Genomic DNA, 20,990 nt, shown 5'->3' with positions numbered 1-20,990 from the left:
CAAACCAGAGCCTAATCTGGCAACACAGGGCGTAAGGCTGGAGGGGGAGAGGACACACCCAGGATGGGATGCCAGTCTGTTACAGGGCACCCCAAGTGGGATTCGAACCCCAGACCCACTGGAGAGCAGGACCTGATCAAACCCACCACACCACCGCACCCCCTCTCATACAAATATAGTCAACATTAATTAACAGTTTAAGAATCTTAAACACGATGCCTATCAAGGCCACCGCTAAGCTGCTAAAATGGATCCCATCAAGAAAAAAATGGTCTTAACACTGATTTCACTGTCTGTTGCCCTCAACTCTTCCACGTCTTGGATGGATATGTCTGGACCGCACAGTGCAGTTCGGGAATTGCATCAGAAGGAAGGTTCATGTACTTCAGGAAAACAAACAAAAGACCAGTCAAATGTTTTTCTAGAACGAGTTAACATGTCACTGCTGAAAGCCCATAATGATAGTTGTCCTTTTTTAATAAAGCCTGGCATCAGCCAAACCAAACATCTCTGTGCCCCTTGGTGTTGTAGACCTGAGGAGGGTGTAAGCTTTGATTCATGTATCATATTCCCTTAGACGTGTTTGCTGTCTTTTGCCCAGGACAACACTTATTTTAATTGCTGGATGTTTCTCATTTATCGCTGTTTACTGTAAATGAGGAGATGTAATAAGAGTTCCCCTTCCCCGGAGGGTGTAGGCACTAGCATGCGAGTTCTTGTTCCACCACACAAGGGGAGAACCTGGAATTCTTCAACATGGCAGTGAAATAATGACTATGTCCTTAGGGAATTTAAAAGGTTTTGGTGAAAGTAAATATCACTTCCAAAGTTATTTCCACTGAAGTACATTATTTCAGTCTCAGGATGTTTAACTTGAAATTATTACTTGAAATGATATTAAACTGATTTCTTTGTTGAAAATATTTTTTGTCCATATTGACTAGGTAATACCATTTCAACACCGGTGAAATGGTGTTATATTTTGACTGTAAATCATGCATAATTGCAGCATCATAACTGCAGTATCTCACAATGTTTCAAATAAATATTTAATCGTAATGGTCCTTTTCCCCAATTATCAGGTGTCAGTGAAGGCTTGTAACTTCCTTGGGGTGGACATCCTCTTGTACCCTTAAGAAGAAAGTTTACTCTGTTTCGTTCCAATAATATTTCTGGTTGTGGAGATAAGTATCTATTATTATTATTATTATTACTGTTGTGATTACAGTTGTTGCTCCTCCTCTAAATGGGTCGTACTACTTAAGACAGTTCCAATGCCAGTTCTGTGATAGCCCATCAGGAACCTTGTGCAAATGCAGCACCAAGGAAGGAAATGGTAGTTGTAGGGTGTTGGGTAGATGTTGCAAGCCCTAGACTGAGGCCGGTCAGCAAAGTGCTGGGTAATGTCTCAGTGAGAACAGGCTGTCTCTGCCCTCCTGCTTTCTCTTTTCCGTCGTCCTCTAGATATTTTCAGCATTTTTCTACCATAAATATTTCGATTATACATTTCAAGACCAGCTGTTATTCTGCAGGAATAAACAACAGGGTCCTTGGGCACAGGCCACTGAAATGATGAATCGTATTGCAAGTTTCCGGAATGCTTTTGATGGTTTGTGGAAAATATAAACAGCTGAAAGAAGTAGGTATCTGACATGCCTATTGGGAAGGACTGATCAAATGTTTTGCCAGTTTTTAACATAAACTATAGGTTTCTCAGTATGCAAAAAAACAGAAACTTGCTTATTAAGCAGTTCAGTTGGAAGCCATAAGCCAGAGATTTTGTACGTAGCTAACGTTATTGCTTTTTCAGGCAGTTAGTAGTACCTTAATATGGCTATAATCTTTTGTTTTAAATGAGCTCAGAAAAGAAAGTGTCAGTCGCACAAACTAATCTTGGCTCTTCCAATCCTGCACATATCCAAGATGATCCATGTTAAAAAAAACATATACACTGGCTCCTCAACTTACAAACACTTGTTTGTAACTCTAGTTATCTGTAACTCCAAAGTCACTTGGAGTAGAACTGAGCCAAAGACCTTTCATTTTAACAGAATCTGATCAACACACACAGTCTGGGGCTGCTTGTCCTAGGGGCAGGGGGGTCACATTGAGCTGGAGCCTAGCCCGGTGGCATGGGGCACAGGGCTGGGGACACACCCTGGACAGGATGCCAATATGTAGGAGGGCACCCCGAGCAGGACTTGAACTCCAGACCTACCGGAGGGCAGGCACAGGCCAAACCCGCCATGTCACCACACCCCCTGCCCCACTGTCTGGTCAACATTTACCATTAAAACAAACTTAAAATGACTGAAAACAAAACTGATTACCATGTATTTGGTTATGACCCTTTTTTAGGGGAGGTTAACTTGTTTTATTATTTGTTTGTGAGTGTTCAGATATTTAATGTTTAACAATGAATGGCTAATAAACTGAGAACTCAGTTAACCTTTTCACTTATCTCTATAACAGGGGGGTGCAGTGGCACAGTGGGTTGGACTGGGTCCTGCTTTCTGGTGGGTCTGGGGTTCAAGTCCCAGTTGGGGTGCCTTGTGATGGACTGGTGTCCTGTCCTGGGTGTGTCCCTCCAGCCTTTTGCCCTGTGTTGCCGGGTTAGGCAGGTCCCCGCGACCCCATATGGGACAAACGGTTTCAGATTGTGTGTCTGCGATGTCTTATGTCTATACCGTATTCAGAATAACATTTAAAATGTTCTTAGCTCCCTGTTTTTTAAGATTCTTAAATTTAGCTGATGCATTTCTCCAAAGCAATTTACAATGTTAAGCTGTTTGCAGGTGTCACCCATTGGTACAGCTGACTAATTTTTAGTGCATCACTCAATGGTACTACAGCTGGTGGTGAGATTCAAACCTGCAAACTCTTGATCCAATGGCAGCAGTGCTGAAGACTATGCGACCAGCTGAGCAACTTGTTATATTACCCAGGTAAAATACGTTACTACAAAAAGTAATGTTGATAATACGGACAATTACATCTGTCTTCCTTGTCAATCAAGTTGTTCAGTCATGGAAGAAAGTATTCCCAAATACTTAAATTTGGGACAACAGAACAGAGCCCCAACATAGATCTCATGTCAAATGATCTGTTCGCATTCCTGTCTGTGTCCAAGAATCAAAAGGCAGCACCTCCCAGCCATTTCTTGCCTGGCACGATACATGTATCTACAGGCAGAAAGCACACCCAAAATACTGCTGCGTATACATTAGCGTTATGGGTAATTGCGATGTAGGCTAACGCATAGCCAAGGTTGAAAATTTAGGGAAACCATCTAATTAAATTGTTATCCTGTCTAATTAATCCCAAGAGTCAGCAATATTGTTGGCTGGTTATTCTGCCTGTTGCTTTTTGGACTAGAAATGACATTGGAGTGTGACCTTAAGCCCTCAGGCTGAGAACATTTCCTCTCTTGTCTTTTTGTGTCTGGAAAAAAAGTGTGTGTAAGCGCGTGGGCTGTATGACAGGCTTGTGTTATATAACCTTTCTGAGAACAATGCCCAGTTTGGGCCATTAGTCCCACAAACACCTCATATGAACATGTTGCCACACCATGCAGCTCACTGGAGGTAATTCAGCCCTGAGTGCAACACAAGGTTAGATCATGTTCTCTCACAGGCTGTACTACTACTGTAGGACCTCCTGCGCTAGAGGTGGTCTGTGTGCTTTGATTGTCACTCTGTGGCATGTCTAGTCTAGGCTAATGAGAGGCAAGAAGGAATTATGGGGCATCAAACAATTCCAGATTTCATCCAGGTTCATTAAAAGCATAACATTTTTTTAGGTTCACTGAAAAGAGAGGGAGTTAAAACTGTGAAATTTTTATTTGGCCGCACATGTCTATGTTGCTTTGTGAAGATAAATGTCTAGCTGTATCAGTTTCTTAAAGATTTTCATTTTAATCAAGATAAACTCAAGACCAAAAATCCAAGATCAGATGTGCCTGGAGTAATATTTGCATTCATGCACCCGAACTCCAGCACGTTTCAACCCCCCTTCCCAAAAATCCTCAAAAAATTTTAGATACCTCACGGCTAAATGCTGTTTTATCGTACTTATTTTAAGTCAGTCATCAAATTCACCTCATCACTGGGTGGTTCATGGTCGGAATCGTCTCTAGTGCCCTCCCGATTTTTCTGAATCAGAGCCAAAAAAGTAAACAAGAGAATACATTATCCTTCTTTATGGTGTGCCCAGTCCAGTCCAGGCCTATAGTTCCATGGCATCACCCCTAATGGTGAAACAGTTCTAGACTATCCTACATTAGTAGCTGCAATCAGTATCAAAAGAGAAGGCAGAATGGATATTTGCATGAGAAGACAAAGTGGAGTGGCTCAGTGTATTTCTTTCTGTGCTCATGTGAATGGCTTCCCATCATACGTGCGCCCAAAATAAAGCGTATTTTGTGTCGTGTCCGGACTGTGCGTGGCTTTCATCATTATTACCTAGTCAAGGGTGACAGGAGGAATACAAGGTGTTGAAGCTGAACTCATCCTGCACATTTCTGATCCGCTGCGAGAGCTTGCGTGGTGTGCCGGGGACGGCCGCCTGCTGGCTCTCAGTGTCATTGCATCGCGGTGCCAAATGATTGATCGCTCCAAGCTCGGCAGTAACAAGGAGTCATGCCGCTTACTTTAATTCCAGCAGTTTTTGTTTTTCCCAATAAACTTCATGAACCGTGAACGTTGCTTCAGTCCTGGCAAAACTCGTCTCTCAAACAGTGATTTGGACGCAAAACCACAGCATTATTACGTAATAAATGTCAACATTGCACCACATCCATCTACTCTCATTTCCATAGAATGAATCAAACGTGTAGCACGAGAATGTTTTCGAAGTGTTTCGGTAGCGATCGCCGTATGTCGCGCTGCAGTCTGGGTACACCGGCGTTTGGTGGGGGGGCCGGTCTGGGATTGGGTCGAGCGGAACCCTGAGTGCAGCTCCCAGAGGCTTTCTCCATCCATCAGTCAGGGAGCATTAGTCGTTCAGAGGTTAATTGGGTGCTGTTGTTCCTATTGGTCAGTCTTTTCAAAGGCCTTTGTGATGTGACAATTAGTGCAGGGACTCTCAGGGGGTCAGTTCAGCCCCAGCACTGGAGGTCACTAAAACGCATCACTTAAACCAGATTGTTGGTGCATTCAGCGACTGGGTTCTTTTGGAAAACCTCACGAAATACACCAATGAAAGTTTTGCAAAATCACATTAAAAGCGAATATCGACACGAAAAGCTTTTCTGTTGAACAGCTAATATTTTCCACTTACAGTATGTCTTTAGACATCCCTGTTATTTAGAACTCATACCGATTTGCGTGTGACCCATCGAAACTGTTTTTCTCCTCGTCCTCTCTCAGATTATTATTAGCCATATTTTAAAATACCTTTCCTATTTCATATCCTCAATTATATCATCGGGTGTCTTCAGATACAATGGGTGTGATTTCCTTCCCTGCGTAAGGAAGTCGGTCCGGTCCACACGCAGGCAAGACACACTCACTCGCTCACACACGCTCACACGGCACTGTCGGTTCCCATTCTTCTTCTGCAGCCTCCCAGAGCATGTGCTTCCTATTACATTCCAAAACCCCATGGTCCCTAGAACACTCAGGAACTTGGTCTTCATCAAACCTTCTAGAGCCCCAGCCCGTAAGACGGTGCGTAAAGGGTGCTACGGTGTTTCGGAGTTAGTGTTGCGCCGGGAGCCGTGTCTGAACGATGCTCTATGTAGTTGTGAGGGGCGATGCGTGTCCAACGCTCTCGGATGGTTGAGACATTTCTGTACGCTGTCCTCGAAGAGTCACGAGGAGTCGTGTGTGTGCGCCTTGCTCTTAAGACCTTACGGAGAATTCCGTCTGTGCGTTATTAGCCCAGCTTCACGAGCTCAGTTCACAAGCTTCACAACATCAGTTTACAGTTATCTCACTCAGTGGTCTGCCAAGGGGCTGTTGAAACTCCAGTCCTAATTAATTGTCCTTCTTGTTAGGACCACTTAAGCGCTGTGCTGGAAATATGTTACTGGCCCCTGTAGCAAGTATACTTTGGGTCAATGTCACCTGCTCCATTCACCCAGTGTGAGCTGACACCCCCAACTCGCATACCGCTGGACATTTTCCAGATGATAAACCAACAGAAATTCGAGAAAAAATTCGTAGTATGGGTCGCTGCCGTGGAAAAACACAAGGATTGCATAGATTTAACGGCTCGTTCCGCTGCAAGAGAGGAAAAGGTAGGGCTCTTCCATCTAGCACTGTGAGCTAAAATCCAGGAAAGGCAGCAGAGCCCAATGACTTCCTATGCTAGATAGGCAATGCGCTAATTCGGCCCGCTTCCTGTCGCTCGTTCTCTTCGTCGTCAGATCTCAGACCGCCGGGACCCTAACCTATTTTTCACCCGCATTCCGATGGCAGAAAATGCTCTTTAGAGCACAAAGTAAAATCTATTCGTTGTGGAATTCATCTGTGGAATTCATGGACATTAATCCTTTCATGAAGTTTTCAGTTTAGGTACATTATATGTCATCTTGGTATCTAACAAATTTTATGAAACATTTAAGAGTTAAGATTCTCAGTTCTTTACTGTGTTACTTACTCATCTGAGGATGTTGTGCTGCCGTTATTGCATCTTCAGGCGCAGTGGGGGGGGCTGTCTTTTTCCTGATGCGATGATGTTTAATATGGGCTGTTTATTTTAACGGCTTTTGCAAGCGGCCACTGACAAAAACAACAATCTTAACAAGTTATCAGAAAGAGTGCAAGTTTAAAGAGAAGCATTAAATGTTACAAGAGCCATCTGTGCTTTAAAGGCCACCTAATTATAGCTCTGGGTGTAAATTACTTTTACTCTCTGCCTTTGTACAGTTTGATTAGTTTATGTGTATAATTTATATGATTCCCTCAGCTAGGCATTGCAGGAACCCTTTAGGAAGAATACTTCATGTGTTTTTTTTTTTTTTTCCACAGCATTTAAATTGAATGCCGAGGCCGTATTTTGGGGGGAAAAAAAAAACTATCCCATGAATCTGTAGCAACCGCTATACACAATTATGTTCCTCCAGAGTGTGAGGAACAGTACCTGTCCACAGTCCACACGTTTAATCTATAGCGGGGAAAACAAGAAAACTTCTTTCAAAAGTTCACACACACCACACTGACCAATAACCCAAACACTATTGTCATTGATTTTTTTTCTGATTTAATCTAATTCCGTTCCTGCAGAAGCGTTTGTTACCGGGGCTCTTGGGTCATTAGATTTCCCACCCTGTCCTGGTCTGGAACCCTTCCTTCTGTGGAAACTAGATACTGTATCTCGGTTGGGCCATCCTGTGGAAAAGCCGCTCCGTATCCGAACAAATAAACCGTTCCATAAAGCCCTCGGCATGGATCGAGTGTTTTTTATTTTTCACAGGTCAGTGAACACTTTTTATTTTGCGATCTTTAATTGGTTTCCCTGCTTTACCTAGACTGAATAGCTGAACATTTTACTGGAGCACGTTGACCAGCGCCGTAATTACCATAGCCCCACAGGAGAACCTACAACCATCTGGTCACGTGTCCACTGTCGTATTCAATGGAACTTGGGCACTGGAAGTGGGAGAAAAAACTGCTAGCGTGAAGGAGCCACCTCCCTGGCCTGAAAGGATGGCGAGCACCCCGGGTTTTCCTCATTGCGACAAACAAGCGGTATGCTTCCCATGCAATGCCTTGGCATTAGAGTGCAGGACTGGAGCTCTCAGAAGAATGTGAGAGGAGTTCCTCCCCATGCTGTCTAATGGAGTGCAGGGAGTCCTCTTCAGTGCACAGGAGCATATTTATGACTCAGCAGGGAGGCAGAACCCATGCTCTCAGCCCTTCATATTTATTTTTCCCAAACTCCTGCACATCTGCCTCAATTCTGAGAACGGTTGGAGCCACAGGGGAGAAATCCATTTTCATTCTCAGGATGCTCCCCGAGACCCGATAAGTATAATCATGAACAATTTCGTTTCCTCATTTTTGCTAGACTGTTTTTGCTTTCAGCAATACACTTTCTAAGGAGAATGGTATTCGCGTAGCTAACGTCTTGACGCAGACATGGCAGGTTTCTCTATTTGTCGCGTATGCCGCTTCAGGCTTGCTTGTGTTGATAAGATATAAGTGTCGCACCAGAAAGACCTTTTGTTCAAAGCAGAGAGGCGTTAGTCCAGCCAGGAGCGGGTGTCTCTTTCTGTTTGCGTTCGCCATTAGTCGACATAGGGGCAGTGAGCAAAGCAGAGAATGTTCAGGGGAAGCGAACCCACAAAAGTCCTTCCCAGAAAACATCCATAGAATTAAATGAAACTGCTTCTGAAAACGTGGGGGGCGCGGGGGCGCGGGGACGCGGCGGGTTTGGCCGGGTCCTGCTTTCTAGTGGGTCTGGGGTTCGAGTCCCGCTTTAGGTGCCCTCTGTCCTCTCCTGGGTGTCCCTCCGCCCCAAGCCTTACGCTCTGTGTTGCCAGGTTAGGCTCCCGTTCGCCGCAACCCTGCTCGGGATAAGTGGCTTTAGCCAGCGCATGTACTTTTGAAAACAACATTTTTAGGGGATTTAGCCTTAAAAGTCTGAGCAAAGCTTTTTCACTCAATGGTCATGTCTTGAATATACTGAATTACATTTTGAGCTTAGCCAACAAACTAAAAATGTTTTAAAAATGTTGGAAGTAGGCTCAGCTGTTGGGCGTATCGATTACACACAGGGGTTTCTAACCGTCGAAACTGCAGGAATTTCATTACTAACCCCCCCCCCCCCCCCCCCCCCCCACCACCACCACCACCCTAAGAGTAAGAACAAAACCATTGACTTGCCTGCTCTGAATATCTAAAACAGTTCAAAACAGCAGCTTTGGAACAAGGAATATGGCTGTATTTCAGGGGTACAGATTGTTTCCTTGTACCAGATGTATTAACTTTAACTGAATGGATGTTGTTTTAATAGAGAACATGTTCTGCATTGGATGATGTGTGTCTGCGCTGTCAGCCATTGAAAGGAGTCAAGTCACCCTTTATCCAGTCACAGCAGTCTCCTTTTATCTTAAAATCTAACTATGTTGAAACCTTCTTTATTAGCCCAGGTTTAACACACTTTGCCAAATGGCGACATTTATTTTAAAAATGGGCATTGTAACACACAAGTACAAGGTTTAAAAACAGAGTCATAAAAGAACTGAGTGCCCACGCTGGATGTGAGCCCTGGCAGTGAACCTCAGCCGAAGGCTGGAGCTTTGCTGTGAAAAAGGAACTGAAGAATAAATCGGTGACTTTGTGTCGAACAGCCCATTCTCTCTCCCAAATCATTGCTGAAACAGGGACAGATGGCCTGCAAGCCCAGCGTGGCTGAGATTTACATTTATTTGCTAGGCAGTCAAGTTTTACATGAATTGCAATGAAAGGTTTTGCTCATACGTATATATGTATGTATGCAAGCACTTGGACATTTAATGAAAAACATTCTGTTTAAATACTTTCACAGTGGGTGCGTTCCCCTCGCGTTCACTTCCTGCGACGTGAAACTGCTTGCCGTTCAGGTTGAAAGTGAATTTCCGCAGCCCCTACGTCCGCTGTAGAAATGTTAGTGGTGGATCTGGGATGACAGAAAAGCCTAGCAGAAAAGTCTTCTTTTGTGAACTATAAACCTGTTTCCCAGAAGCACTACAACATTTTGAGAATTGTAAAATTTCCAATCTGCAAATCTCACAATTTACAGACATAACGCTATAATAGCTGAGCATTTTAAGAATGAGAGGCTTGTTAAATGCTTTTATTGTTTCTATCAAGGCTCTGCATCTACATATAAAGGGTGGTTTTTAAAATAATTTTTAATCCAATCTCACAAGAGGGTAAGTCCTATATATACAGACAAAAAGGGGTTTTTAAGAATAATTTTTGAGTCAATCTCACAAAAGTCCTCTCTCTCCCTCACTTCGTCAAAGGTTGCAGGTTTTAATCCCACCTCCAGCTGCAGTACCCTTGAGTAAGGTGTTTACCCTGAAATGCTCCAGTAAAATTGCCCGGCTGTATAACCAGGTAAGTAATTGTAGTACTTTAGCAATGTAAGTTGCTTTGGGGAGAAGTGTCCGCTAAATGAGCAAACGTCCTACTGTCTTTATGTCCTCTTTGGCTTAATTAAACCTTAACAGCAGTTTCGTCCTTTCACATTGCGTCTCTTTTCTATATGTTGGTTAGCCCCAATGGGAGTTCTGATGCTATTCAAGAGCTGCCAAACATTATGAAAGGTATACAAAACGAGCTGTAAAATATCGATAAGAGTGCAGGGACCATGCAGAGGTAAGAGTGCTGCCCTGGTTTGAACCGCACATGCAAAGTGCTCTTGAGGGTTCATCTCATCAAGCCTGAACGCTAATTTTCCTTTGAAGATGAAGGCTACTGTTTTATGACATGTGTGTAACAATCACTGTCATATGGCTCAAACATTAACAGAACTCTTTCCAGTCATGGCGGTGGACTAGAAAGCTTGAGTGTAAGGAACCATAGGTGATTTATAGATAAATTGCCTAAACCATTGAAACTGGATCGTAATTGAAACAATGGGAATTTTTCAATGGAAGGTATTACACTTGTGTGCTCATAACACATCGTACCATAATTTTTTTCCATTTTTCACAAAAGCAAAAATGATTACATACTCACATCAAACATTTTAAGTATTGTACTTCACTTTAACAGCTCTTAAATAGTTTGCTGAAATTGCCTTAAACTAACGGGACTGAATTTTGAAAACCCACACTAAGGTAATGTACACAACCAAAAAGCCAAATTGAGCTATAGTCCAAATAATCTTAAACATCAACTTTTTACAGTTTGAAACTTTAATTGAACTGCAGTTTCTAATGGAGCTGGGGAGACCCAAGCCAGTGTTTTTTACCCAGTAAATGAGTTCAAATTCTCAAGTGCTATTATGACTGTTATACTGTACCTTTTCTATGGCCTGAAGCAGGTTCACATTTATTGTTTATCAGCAATGCATGACATCCCATCATATCTCAGAAGTGAAAAGTACAGATGAAAAGTATCCATGAATTAATGTGTGAGCTTCAAAACAATGAGAACAATGCTGTGATTAGGGCCAAGTGCTTCTTATTGTGCAGAGGAAGAATTCCTTAATTGCAATTTCTAATATTCTAAGGAATATTACATTTCCTTAGAAATTTTCTTTCCATTCATTTCTGTCATAAGGGACTACAAACAATAACATTTTACATCTTCCCCAATAGTGCAGTATCTTATTTTTTTCCAAACTGCTTATTTACCCACACACTTTACTGATTCATTACCAAAGGCTGCCAGAGCAAAGTGAAACTGGTATTGTGGGAACATGAGCAATCACAGTTATATGATATGACTTTATACTTAGCTGGTGTTGTGCTGCCTTTCAGCTCTGATGCTTTAATTGCCGTGTCCTTTCAGTTTAGCACCAGAGCGCTGCTGCTGTTGCTGGTGCTAAAGCAGCTCGAAGATCCTTTCGAGCACTGAATCTATTATGCTGTTATCACTTTTTATTCAGGGCAGAGTTCCTGCCCTTTTGATTTAAATGTGCATAACTATTGGTACTTTTTGGTAAAAAAAACCCGAACACCGTTCAAGTTCTCCTGACATTGTTACGTGTCGCTTATGTGGAACTGTATCCGACTTTGAAATGTAACACAGCATTTATTAAGATGGTGTTTCTCCTCTTACGTTATTAACATTGTGCGGTGCTGAAAGTTTATAAGATAGAAGATAATAGAAAACTATAGAAAAGAGCATGAAGATCCGTTCCTGTTTCATTCGCTTCCTGCAGTAGCAAATTTGTTTTATCCAAAGATCTGTCTTGGCCCCCGACTTTAAGGAACAAGGTTTTGACTCAAGAATTTTTGCCGCCTTCTTCGTTATTTAAACGAAATGCTTGAAACATTAAAATGAGAAATTGAAAAAAAAATTGATTTTGACTTCCATTTTCACCCCAGCCCACTCCACTTGGCATTCCGTTATAGAAAGGAACACCCATCTGTTGCTCCGTTCAAAAAACGTACTTCTCACCAAAGGAGTAACGGTTGTTTTAACATGAGCAAAGTACAGAGCAGCTGGGCTGAATTTAAAATGCGCCTGTACTTGGAGATCAGCTTGAGATGTTATTTCTGTAGTTCTGTTTTTTAATCACCTTTCTCTAGTTTCATTGTATTCGCAGAGGGTATGTCTGTTCAAATTCCACACTCATTGGCAGCTTTTCATGTCAGGCAAGGGGAACTCCAGCGCTGTTGGGATGGAGAGTGAGAGAAGGTTCTGCTGGTTTTTATTCTGCATAACTGCAGTTATCATCGGGAGAGGAGCGCACCTCGAATTCTGTTCCAGGAGGGAGTCGATTGCGAACAGCGCGGGAACTCGACAGCTTGCCGGCCTTGAGAACTTGAGAACTCTCCACCCTCTACCACACCCTCTAAACCCTCTACCGCATTCAATGACATTTTTTTAAATTGGCAATTTTTACAATTTAAATGCCTCTAAAAGTCATGTTTGTGTGAATGACTTTTCAATGTAAATTTTTATTTTATGTGTTAGTGCATAACTCATTTCATATCTGCTTTCAGGTTATTTAACCCAGTCTTTATTGCACATTCTCAATGGTTGTGAAAAATACTGTTTTCCCAGGAGCATGGACACACGTGCAAGTAAGCGTCTTTCTCGGGAAATTTAGCACCATGTTAAAAATGTTTTCATCCTCATATTATATTATCTTATAATAAAAATGTGGCAGAGCTTAAGCAAAATACATAGTGATCCAAAGATATGGTTCCTTAGAACAGCGTATGATCCTCATTCACACTATACGCTTTCCGTTCATCGAACTAATGAAGGAAATTCAGGAAATTTCAAGACTTTGGAGAGAAAAAGACAACAATAGATGGCTGTGCCTAGAATACAAAGGTACTGAAAACCCGTAGGAGACCTTGTCACACCTCAAAATGTTATTTTTGGTCTTAAAGAGCAGCTACAGTCAAGCATACCTCCTGCAAGCTGTACTCACACAGCTTATGTTGCATATACTTTTAAAAAGTTCAGTCTTTATGCTTCATCTGCTTTATTCTACAGTTGTAATAAATCAGCTGAAGTTAAACACCTTTCTTACAGATGCTACAGCAGGGGCCCTCTTGACAGCTGAACTGTAACCCTCAGCTTTTGCCTCCTCCTAAATTACTATTCCACTAGCAGGCTCCATAGGGTGAAAGTGGGGTAAACGGTGAAGGGTCGCTGGAATAATTCATGAATTCCGCCTCTGCTGAATCTGACATCAGAGTAACAACCTATGACATCTGAACGCAGTCACAAAGGACACGTATGCGTTTCGGAAATATGCTCAGCATAACTCAGTCATGCTATTATGATCATGTATGCAAAGTTTATTTTTTCAGACAAATGTTAGTGTCCTTTTTTCCCCCTCATAGTTCTATTACCGTATTATCAGTTATTTGTATATTGATATAACATTTTAATAGAAGAATTAGGTTCTTGGCAATGTTTTGAATATTTCTGCGTCCAGACCCATAAAAAAGGTCAAAGAGCAAGTTCGTCAGAGAAGCCGAAGCCGATAATACAGTAATAACACAGATTCTGTTCGACAGGTGTTTCTTTGCGGCCGGAATTTCTGGCGAAATCCCTTAATTTCTTCTGCGTTGACGAATGAAACACATTTAGCTGTCATGTTATTCAAGAGGACTTATCTTTATGGAGAAAATGTCACTGTTTATTGCAGCAAGACTCATGATTTTCACACTCCTCTGTTTAAAAAAATTTTCATAACTGGCTTTTTTAAAATGTAACTGTTTCCGTGACTAAGAAAACGTGCAAGAATAAGGTAGAAGTATACGTGTTGTATACTGAAAATGCCTCTTGTATGTTTAAAATAAGCATAGTTGTTCTGGATTTCACGGCGGCATGAAAAAGGGGGCAGTTATTAAATTATGCTGAAATAGGGGAACGTCCTACATGAACATTAGGGCGCGGGTCTCCTTCCTCCCCTTCCTTCGAGCCTTTGAGTTTCCACAAAGAAGGCGTCATTTTTACATTTAACAACATACACTGAAAACAGGGGCCAAAGAATACAACACTCTGAGCAGGTTACTGTTCAGTGCACAGTAAGTGAGATAGAAATTTGCTTTCAACGTGTCTCAGATGACGAGCTGTAGACCAAAATACAGACAGCCCTACAAATAATTAAAAGAAAAAAAAAACTGTTTTAACCTACTAAAAATTAGGCTCTATAACATCCTTCCAACATGACCTGTCGGTGGCTCTGCTAAGTGATGATGAGGCTGGATGAAACAAAATTTGAAACTCTTGAATTTGAGCTGTGCGGTGTACAAGTGTTACTCTGAACACTGGTACGGGGCTGTTCTCTCTCCGGTCTGCTTTCTGTGCGCTCGGCCGTTTTTTAATTGCATCCATGGGCCTCGATTGGGCACGAACCTTATCTCCACCCGCCGCCTTTCTCGTCTCTCTGAAGCTGATAAGATCGTCAGAAACACTTCCAAGCCACACACCCGGGGGCCAATAAAATAACGGCAAGAAAGTCAAATTACTGGAGGGAGATACGTTATTCATTGTAGATGAGCATCCTGTGCTGATCTAACTATCCTCCAGAACATAATACAGGGGGTCTACTCTGTATTATAAAAAAATATTTTATCGATTATAAACATATTATAACATTCAGTTTGCTAATAATGTAAGATATTGTAGATGTTCTCTTTTGGTATTTAAAAATTCAAGCTCATGAGCCTATTTGTTTCTGTGACTTCTGATTTTTGATTTCTATTTGCATTTAGAATACTGGCCCATTTATGTGAAAATAGTGAAGCAAAAATACTGTTACATTAATAAACTGCAGCATATACAGTATATTGTTGTTACTATAATGTCATATTGTAATTCCTGTATCTATACACAGTAATGTTTGTAGTAACTGGACAGTTTTAGTAGGAGAAATTCTGTGTTGTTTTCCAACATGATTAATTCTGGGTAGATGTCCCATATTATTAACGCTGTTTTACTGTAATATGATTTCCACACAAATACTGTATTAGCGCAGAACTTTTATCTGTGAGCCTCTTCCTTCCATGTCGTTCATGAGGAATTTGGGAGAAACGCCGAAATGCTTTCTGAGAACTCGTACATGAGAAATACAGCAGTTTTACATGTTAAAAATGAGAGCTGTCTCGTGAGGCACCCAAACAGCTGCGCGTGCTGCCATAAATTAATATCTGGGTTCATATCCAGTTAATAACGCGTCAATTAAGTCTTCTCCAAATGTGTTATTATGAAATAATTATTTTGATTAAACATGAAATCGAGCCACTTTACTTTTGAAATGATTCTTGAATAATTATGGCTTTTATTGTGACTTTTTCCCTGGATTCACAATTTATATAAATACAGTTTGAAACGTGAAGTCGTTTCCTATAACGTAATATTTGCTGTTGCTGTATTAATATGACATTGATTAATATTTGGCTTAGTTTTACAAGGGACGTACTGGTTTTTTAGTAACTTAAGACTTAAGCACGTCCGACAAAAACTAGCTTGCTATAAACAAGATCAACTGTTTGTTTTATATACTGTTTGCGGTTGTCTCTTCACAAGCGCGCAATGAACGGAAACGTTTTAGTGTTAGTTATTGATGATCATCATGATGATGTGAAGTTTTTCAGCAACACGCGCCGCCCCGCGCAGCGCTACCTGAACGGGCTACACCTGCAGCTCAGGTGTCCGAGACAAAAAAAAGAGCGCAACAAGTCAAGTGTGACAGAGATCATGCGTGTAGAAAACACGTGTGGGGAGAGCGGGGTGTGCAAAACCACCGAACTGCAAAGTGGATGCCGTACAGTTACAGTATATACAAATGCCGCCACCAAAAGTTATTTTGCCAACGAAATGTTGTTATATATTCCAAACAAAGGAGCGAGAGAGTTGCTTTCCTTCATCGCATCTTAAAAAAATCACGTTAACGGACACACAGTCATAAACAACTTATTACATGATATAATTATGCCATGACGAATCAATCAGACTCAAAGTTGAAAATCATCATGTGTGGGGAAAAAAAGACGGCACACAGCAGACCTGTAGGCAGAGAAGCGAAGCGCAACGTTTTTGAATTTGCCGCAGCAGCGTGACGGCCGCGCGGGTCCCTCAGACTGTTTCAGAGGATCTCCTCTCCTCTCCTCTCACTGCAGCCCGTCCGTCCCGACGGTCCGCGCGGCGAACCTGGACCCACCGAGCGACCGGCCCACCGAGGAGGCCGTCAGAACTTACCGACGCATTCGTTCGCTTCCCGTGCGGTCGCGCGCTGCCAGGGCCGATCGTAATGGAAAGGTTTGCATCTGTCGCACTCGGGCCCCGCGGTGTTGTGCTTGCATTCGCACACCAGGTTCCCCTCGCGGTCTTTAACGCACCTGGACGCGTGGCCGTTGCACTTGCAGCGCCCGCCCACCTGCAGGTCTGAAACGGCATAGAAGTAAGATTCTCGCGCCAGCTCCGAGTCGTCTTCGTTCTCGTCCCCGAAAGTGTGCAGCCGACTGAATATCACCTTTATATCGGTGGCCGTGACCCAGTCCTGCAGTACGGGCGAGTTGTCGAAGTCGTGCGCCGAGGGTCGGCCGTCCAAGGTGCTGAACGCGATCAGACCCCCGGACAGGGGGTGCATTTCAGTGTGAGAGTCCGTGCACACGGCTTCTTGCTCGTTCTGCTTCGTGATCGCTGCCTTGTTGGCCTTGTTGTACATCTTCTTACACTGCGTCGAGTAGAACTGGAAGGGGACCCACGACTTGCCGTAGTCCATGGACTTGTAGATGGCCATTGACTCGGGGCGCGGCGAGCAGAACTGGAGGCTCACGTAGGTCACTTCGAACTTCTTGCCCAGGGACAACGTCAAGGTGACGTTCTGCGGGTACTGCATGTAGTTTTCCGACTGCCAGCAGGTGAGGTTGTGCGGGTTGTTCAGGTCCGTTAGGTACGCCGGAGGGTGCGACTTCTTGGGGTCCGAGGCGTCGCACGTGTGACAGCTCCTGCTCCTCTCCTCGCCGGCTTTCTCCGTCACCACCACGCAGTACTTGGCGGCGGGCGTCCCGCAGGTGCTCGACACGCGCACTTCTTTGCCGAACGCGGAGTTGACGAAGTCGGGGATGCACCTCCGCGGGTTGCCGTGCTCGTCGTAACAGGGGTCCGGCGGGGTGGTCTGCGCGGCGAACACGCTCATCATCCCGGCGTAGGCGCCGATCGCTCCTTCGAGTTCGACCATCAGGGACACGGCCACCAAGGTGAGCCAGGGTTCGAGGATCCTAGACATGATGATCATGGCAGTCCGCTCGCTTCACTCACTCGTTCTTCTTCTTGTGCTGAAATACAGAAGGGCGAAGAAGAAAAGAAAGGTGTGTATGCTTCATGATTTGTGTATGTATCTGCCATGTGTGCGGAGAACAGTATCGTTAACAAAAAAAAAACAAAAAAAAAAAGCAGAGAATCAATCCGCAAAATTACAAAGTAAACAGCAGAAAACTTGAATTTACTAGTGCCCCGGTCCAGTAGTAGGTATGTAATACAAATACGACAAAATCAGAAAATAATCGACTCGACATTATTATAAACAAATCAGCGGAAACATAAAACAAGATCCAAGAACCTTTACGACATCATTTACAGACTTAGATGATGCTACATTAAATCTGATCATTTATGTCGCAATGCATACTCGGGTAAATATGTTCAACGCGCAAGCATTACGCGAATGATTAAATGTCCTTACGAGGTAAAAAATACGTCCGCATATGGCAGTGTACTCGAAGTGAGAGGTCTGCCTGGCGGTAAAGTGTAACTTTGGTCGTTTAAGATGTCAGGATGCACTCTCTTCTTTCCCGAGCGTGTAGCCCACTTTGTTCCTGTTTGTTTCTCCGAGCCCTTATTCTAAAGCACTATTAACGGCGATGTAGCCTCCCAGCTGCGCTCACATTCGACCCCCCCCCCCCCCCCCGCCGCCGTCTCTTTTTCCACCTCCTCGTAGAGATCACTACCTCCGCAGAACCAGGAGAGCCAGTCAAGTCGCGGACGCCCTTGAGGTCACCGAGAGTGACAGCCAGAAGGGAGAAAGGCCCGATGAGGACATGCACTGGTAGCTTATCAATAATTGCGAGCGACTGATAAACTCCTGTAGCGGGAAGTACAGCGGCTACTTCAGCGCTCTGCCCTGCTGCTTTACAATCCAGCGGCCCCGCTTGGTTCGAATCCCATTCCTGCTGTCCATCCGTCCTTGAACCCAAGCGGTACTTACTTACCCCGAGTCCACAGAGAGTAAGAAACTCTCCTAGATGAGTGTGCGAATCACTGCAAAGTTCTTTCTATCACACTGATTGTGTGACAAGTTGCCTTGGACCAAGGTGTCAGAGAAATAAGTAATAAAGAGGGTTTCGCTGAAATGTCGAAAATATTAGCCGTAATAACCGGCAGCACTTTTTTCCTCAGTCCAGGACTTTGAGTGATAATAGGAATTGTGTATTATTAGAGTATGGGTTGGGGATTGGCAGTAAAATAGTGACAAAAGTAGCATGGTCCTTGAAGATTCAAATATATAATTTATAATATTCGTTCAATTTGTTTTTACCCGCTTTCTACATTGTCATTATTCATCGCACCCAGAAGCAAAGTGAGGCACGTCTAACGCAATAACATCAGGCAAAAGTTATATTTGCGCGTTTTTTTTTTTTTTTAATGTTTCATGTGTGAGTGGAACATTGTTTTTATTGTTTATTTACGCTGAGTGCAAACGCTCAGGAAACTGAACCCAGAGCTCAATATGGGATAAATTTTATTCAGGGAAACCAGCTGGGGCTGAAACGTCAAACTCCAGTTCAAAATTCTCTATTTGTCCAGGTCCCCTTTTCGTGAAAAGGCCACTTTAATTGTGTATTTTATTCCAAGCGAAATGTTCTTCTATGTATGAATACAAATCACTGCAGCACGTGTAGCCCCATGGACCTTTACACGCTGCAAGTAAGCCTGACTTCAACCCACATCACTGTAATTATGATTTTGGTTAAAAATAATAATTCTGAGGAGTTTTCCCGCCTCACACTTTTCAGTTATGCGGTACATTCATTTATCTTTATTTCAGTAATACTTAAGTACCATTGGCATTGCATTGTCTTACAATTTAAAGCTTTGTGAAAATTAAACAGTAGACAAAGCAAGCAGCAATGCGAATGCAAATACAGGCAGAAATTATGTATTCAAGAATATGTATCTACACTTCAGCAATTACAATATGATTTTCGCCAAGCAGACTCGAATGAAATTCAGATGTAGTTCGAAAAGGTTTTCACTATCAGCGAGGTACTTTGTTAACATATAAAGTGCCGCTTTATGGCCAAGGAAAGTGATCCTATAGCGCCCCCTAAAGGGTGAGCCTGTATCTAACTGAACTTTACTTTTTATTTCTCCAGCCTCGCAATGTTTCCTACCGCATGTTTACATTTATTTATTTAGCAGACGCTTTTCTCTAAAGAACACTAAGGAGTGTTTTCAGCCCACGCACCTTTTTCACCGCGGTGACTTACACTGCTATATACACTGGGTCACTCATACATATATCAGTGGAACACACACACTCTGGCACTCGCACACTATGGGGGAACCTCAATAGCATGTCTTTGGAGTGTGGGAGGAAACCAGAGCATCCAGAGGAAACCCAAGCAGACACAGGGAGAACATGCAAACCCCACACAGACTAAGCATGGATTGAACTCACATTCTCTCACACCACCCAGGCGCTGTGAGACAGCACCATTATTCACTGTGCCATCACGCCACATGTCTGTTTTACAGAGAAAAGTAACAGTACACACCCAGTAAAATGTTAGTCTACAGCCCCTTAAAATCTCTCACAGCTTCAGTGTTGGCACTGATCTTTATTCAACTGACTGTTTTTGTCTGTATATTATTATACAGACAGAAACCTGTTGAAATACACACACACACACACACACACATTTTCTGAACCGCTTGTCCCATACGGGGTCGTGGGGAACCAGAGCCTAACCCGGCAACTCAGGGCGTAAGGCTGGAGGGGGAGGGGACACACCCAGGACGGGACGCCAGTCCATCGCAAGGCACCCCAAGCGGGACTCGAACCCCAGACCCACCAAAGAGAAGGACCCAGCCCAACCCACTGCACCACCTCGCCCCCCTCTGTTGAAATATACTATATATAATATACTTACACAGTGTTTTTAAAGTATGGTCCATATTCCACATCTGCCTCCTAGTGTGGCTGATTTGCTTCTTGAAATGTGGGCGATAATAATAATGTCCAGTTTCCTGTTCTCTGCTCACAATCCTTTAAGAAATACATGCAAGGTGTACAACAAATTACTAACACACATTATTAACTAGCCAGGAATGCACAAGAATGTAATGGTTAAGTCACAGCATCCATAGGTGTAGTTAAAAGTACGGTATATAGTTGAATGCCCGGGTATCTTTACATGTTGTTATCTATGAATTTATAAATGTAATGATTAGTAATTATATTCTTTGCTTTTTGATTTATATAATTTTGCATGTTCTATGTATTTATTTATTTCTTAGTTTTTTCTCCATAAAAAGGAAAAAACACTTTTAAAGTATAGGACGGGGGGACAGCGGGTTTGGCCGGTGCCTACTGTGTGGCGGGTCTCAAGCGCTGCCGATTGTGCCTTGCGATGGACCGGCGTCCCATCCTGGGTGTGTCCCCTCCCCCTTCGGCCTTGCGCCCTGTGTTGCCAGGTAGGCTCCGGCTCACCGCGACCCCGCTAAGGACAAGCGGTTGTTGACGTGACACGACCTTAAAGTATCATGTTGTGTGTCTTCTAATCGGACACTGTTCTGACACCTTGACAGTTCAGAATCCTGTTTGTGGCTTCACAGTTACAGAAAAATAAGTATTAG

At 43.1% G+C, this 20,990-nt stretch overlaps 1 protein-coding gene across 1 annotated transcript in view; it reads right to left on the bottom strand.

Annotated features, from left to right (window-relative positions):
- LOC108937265 (netrin-1-like) overlaps positions 1-17,909 on the bottom strand; it is a 29,716-nt gene extending 11,807 nt beyond the window's left edge. The window contains exons 1-2 of the mRNA XM_018757076.2: positions 17,818-17,909; positions 16,329-17,410 (exon numbers count right to left, since the gene is read on the bottom strand). Of these exons, the coding sequence (XP_018612592.2) occupies positions 16,329-17,370 (1,042 nt within the window). The 5' untranslated portion in view covers positions 17,371-17,410; positions 17,818-17,909. The remainder of the gene's footprint in view (positions 1-16,328; positions 17,411-17,817) is intronic.
- Positions 17,910-20,990: the final 3,081 nt, after the last annotated feature.

The sequence above is a fragment of the Scleropages formosus genome, chromosome 8 (genome assembly GCF_900964775.1).
Source record: "Scleropages formosus chromosome 8, fSclFor1.1, whole genome shotgun sequence".
Lineage (NCBI taxonomy): Eukaryota > Metazoa > Chordata > Actinopteri > Osteoglossiformes > Osteoglossidae > Scleropages > Scleropages formosus.
Note: the sequence above shows the minus strand (reverse complement) of the source record. Positions and strands in the feature narration are given on the sequence as shown.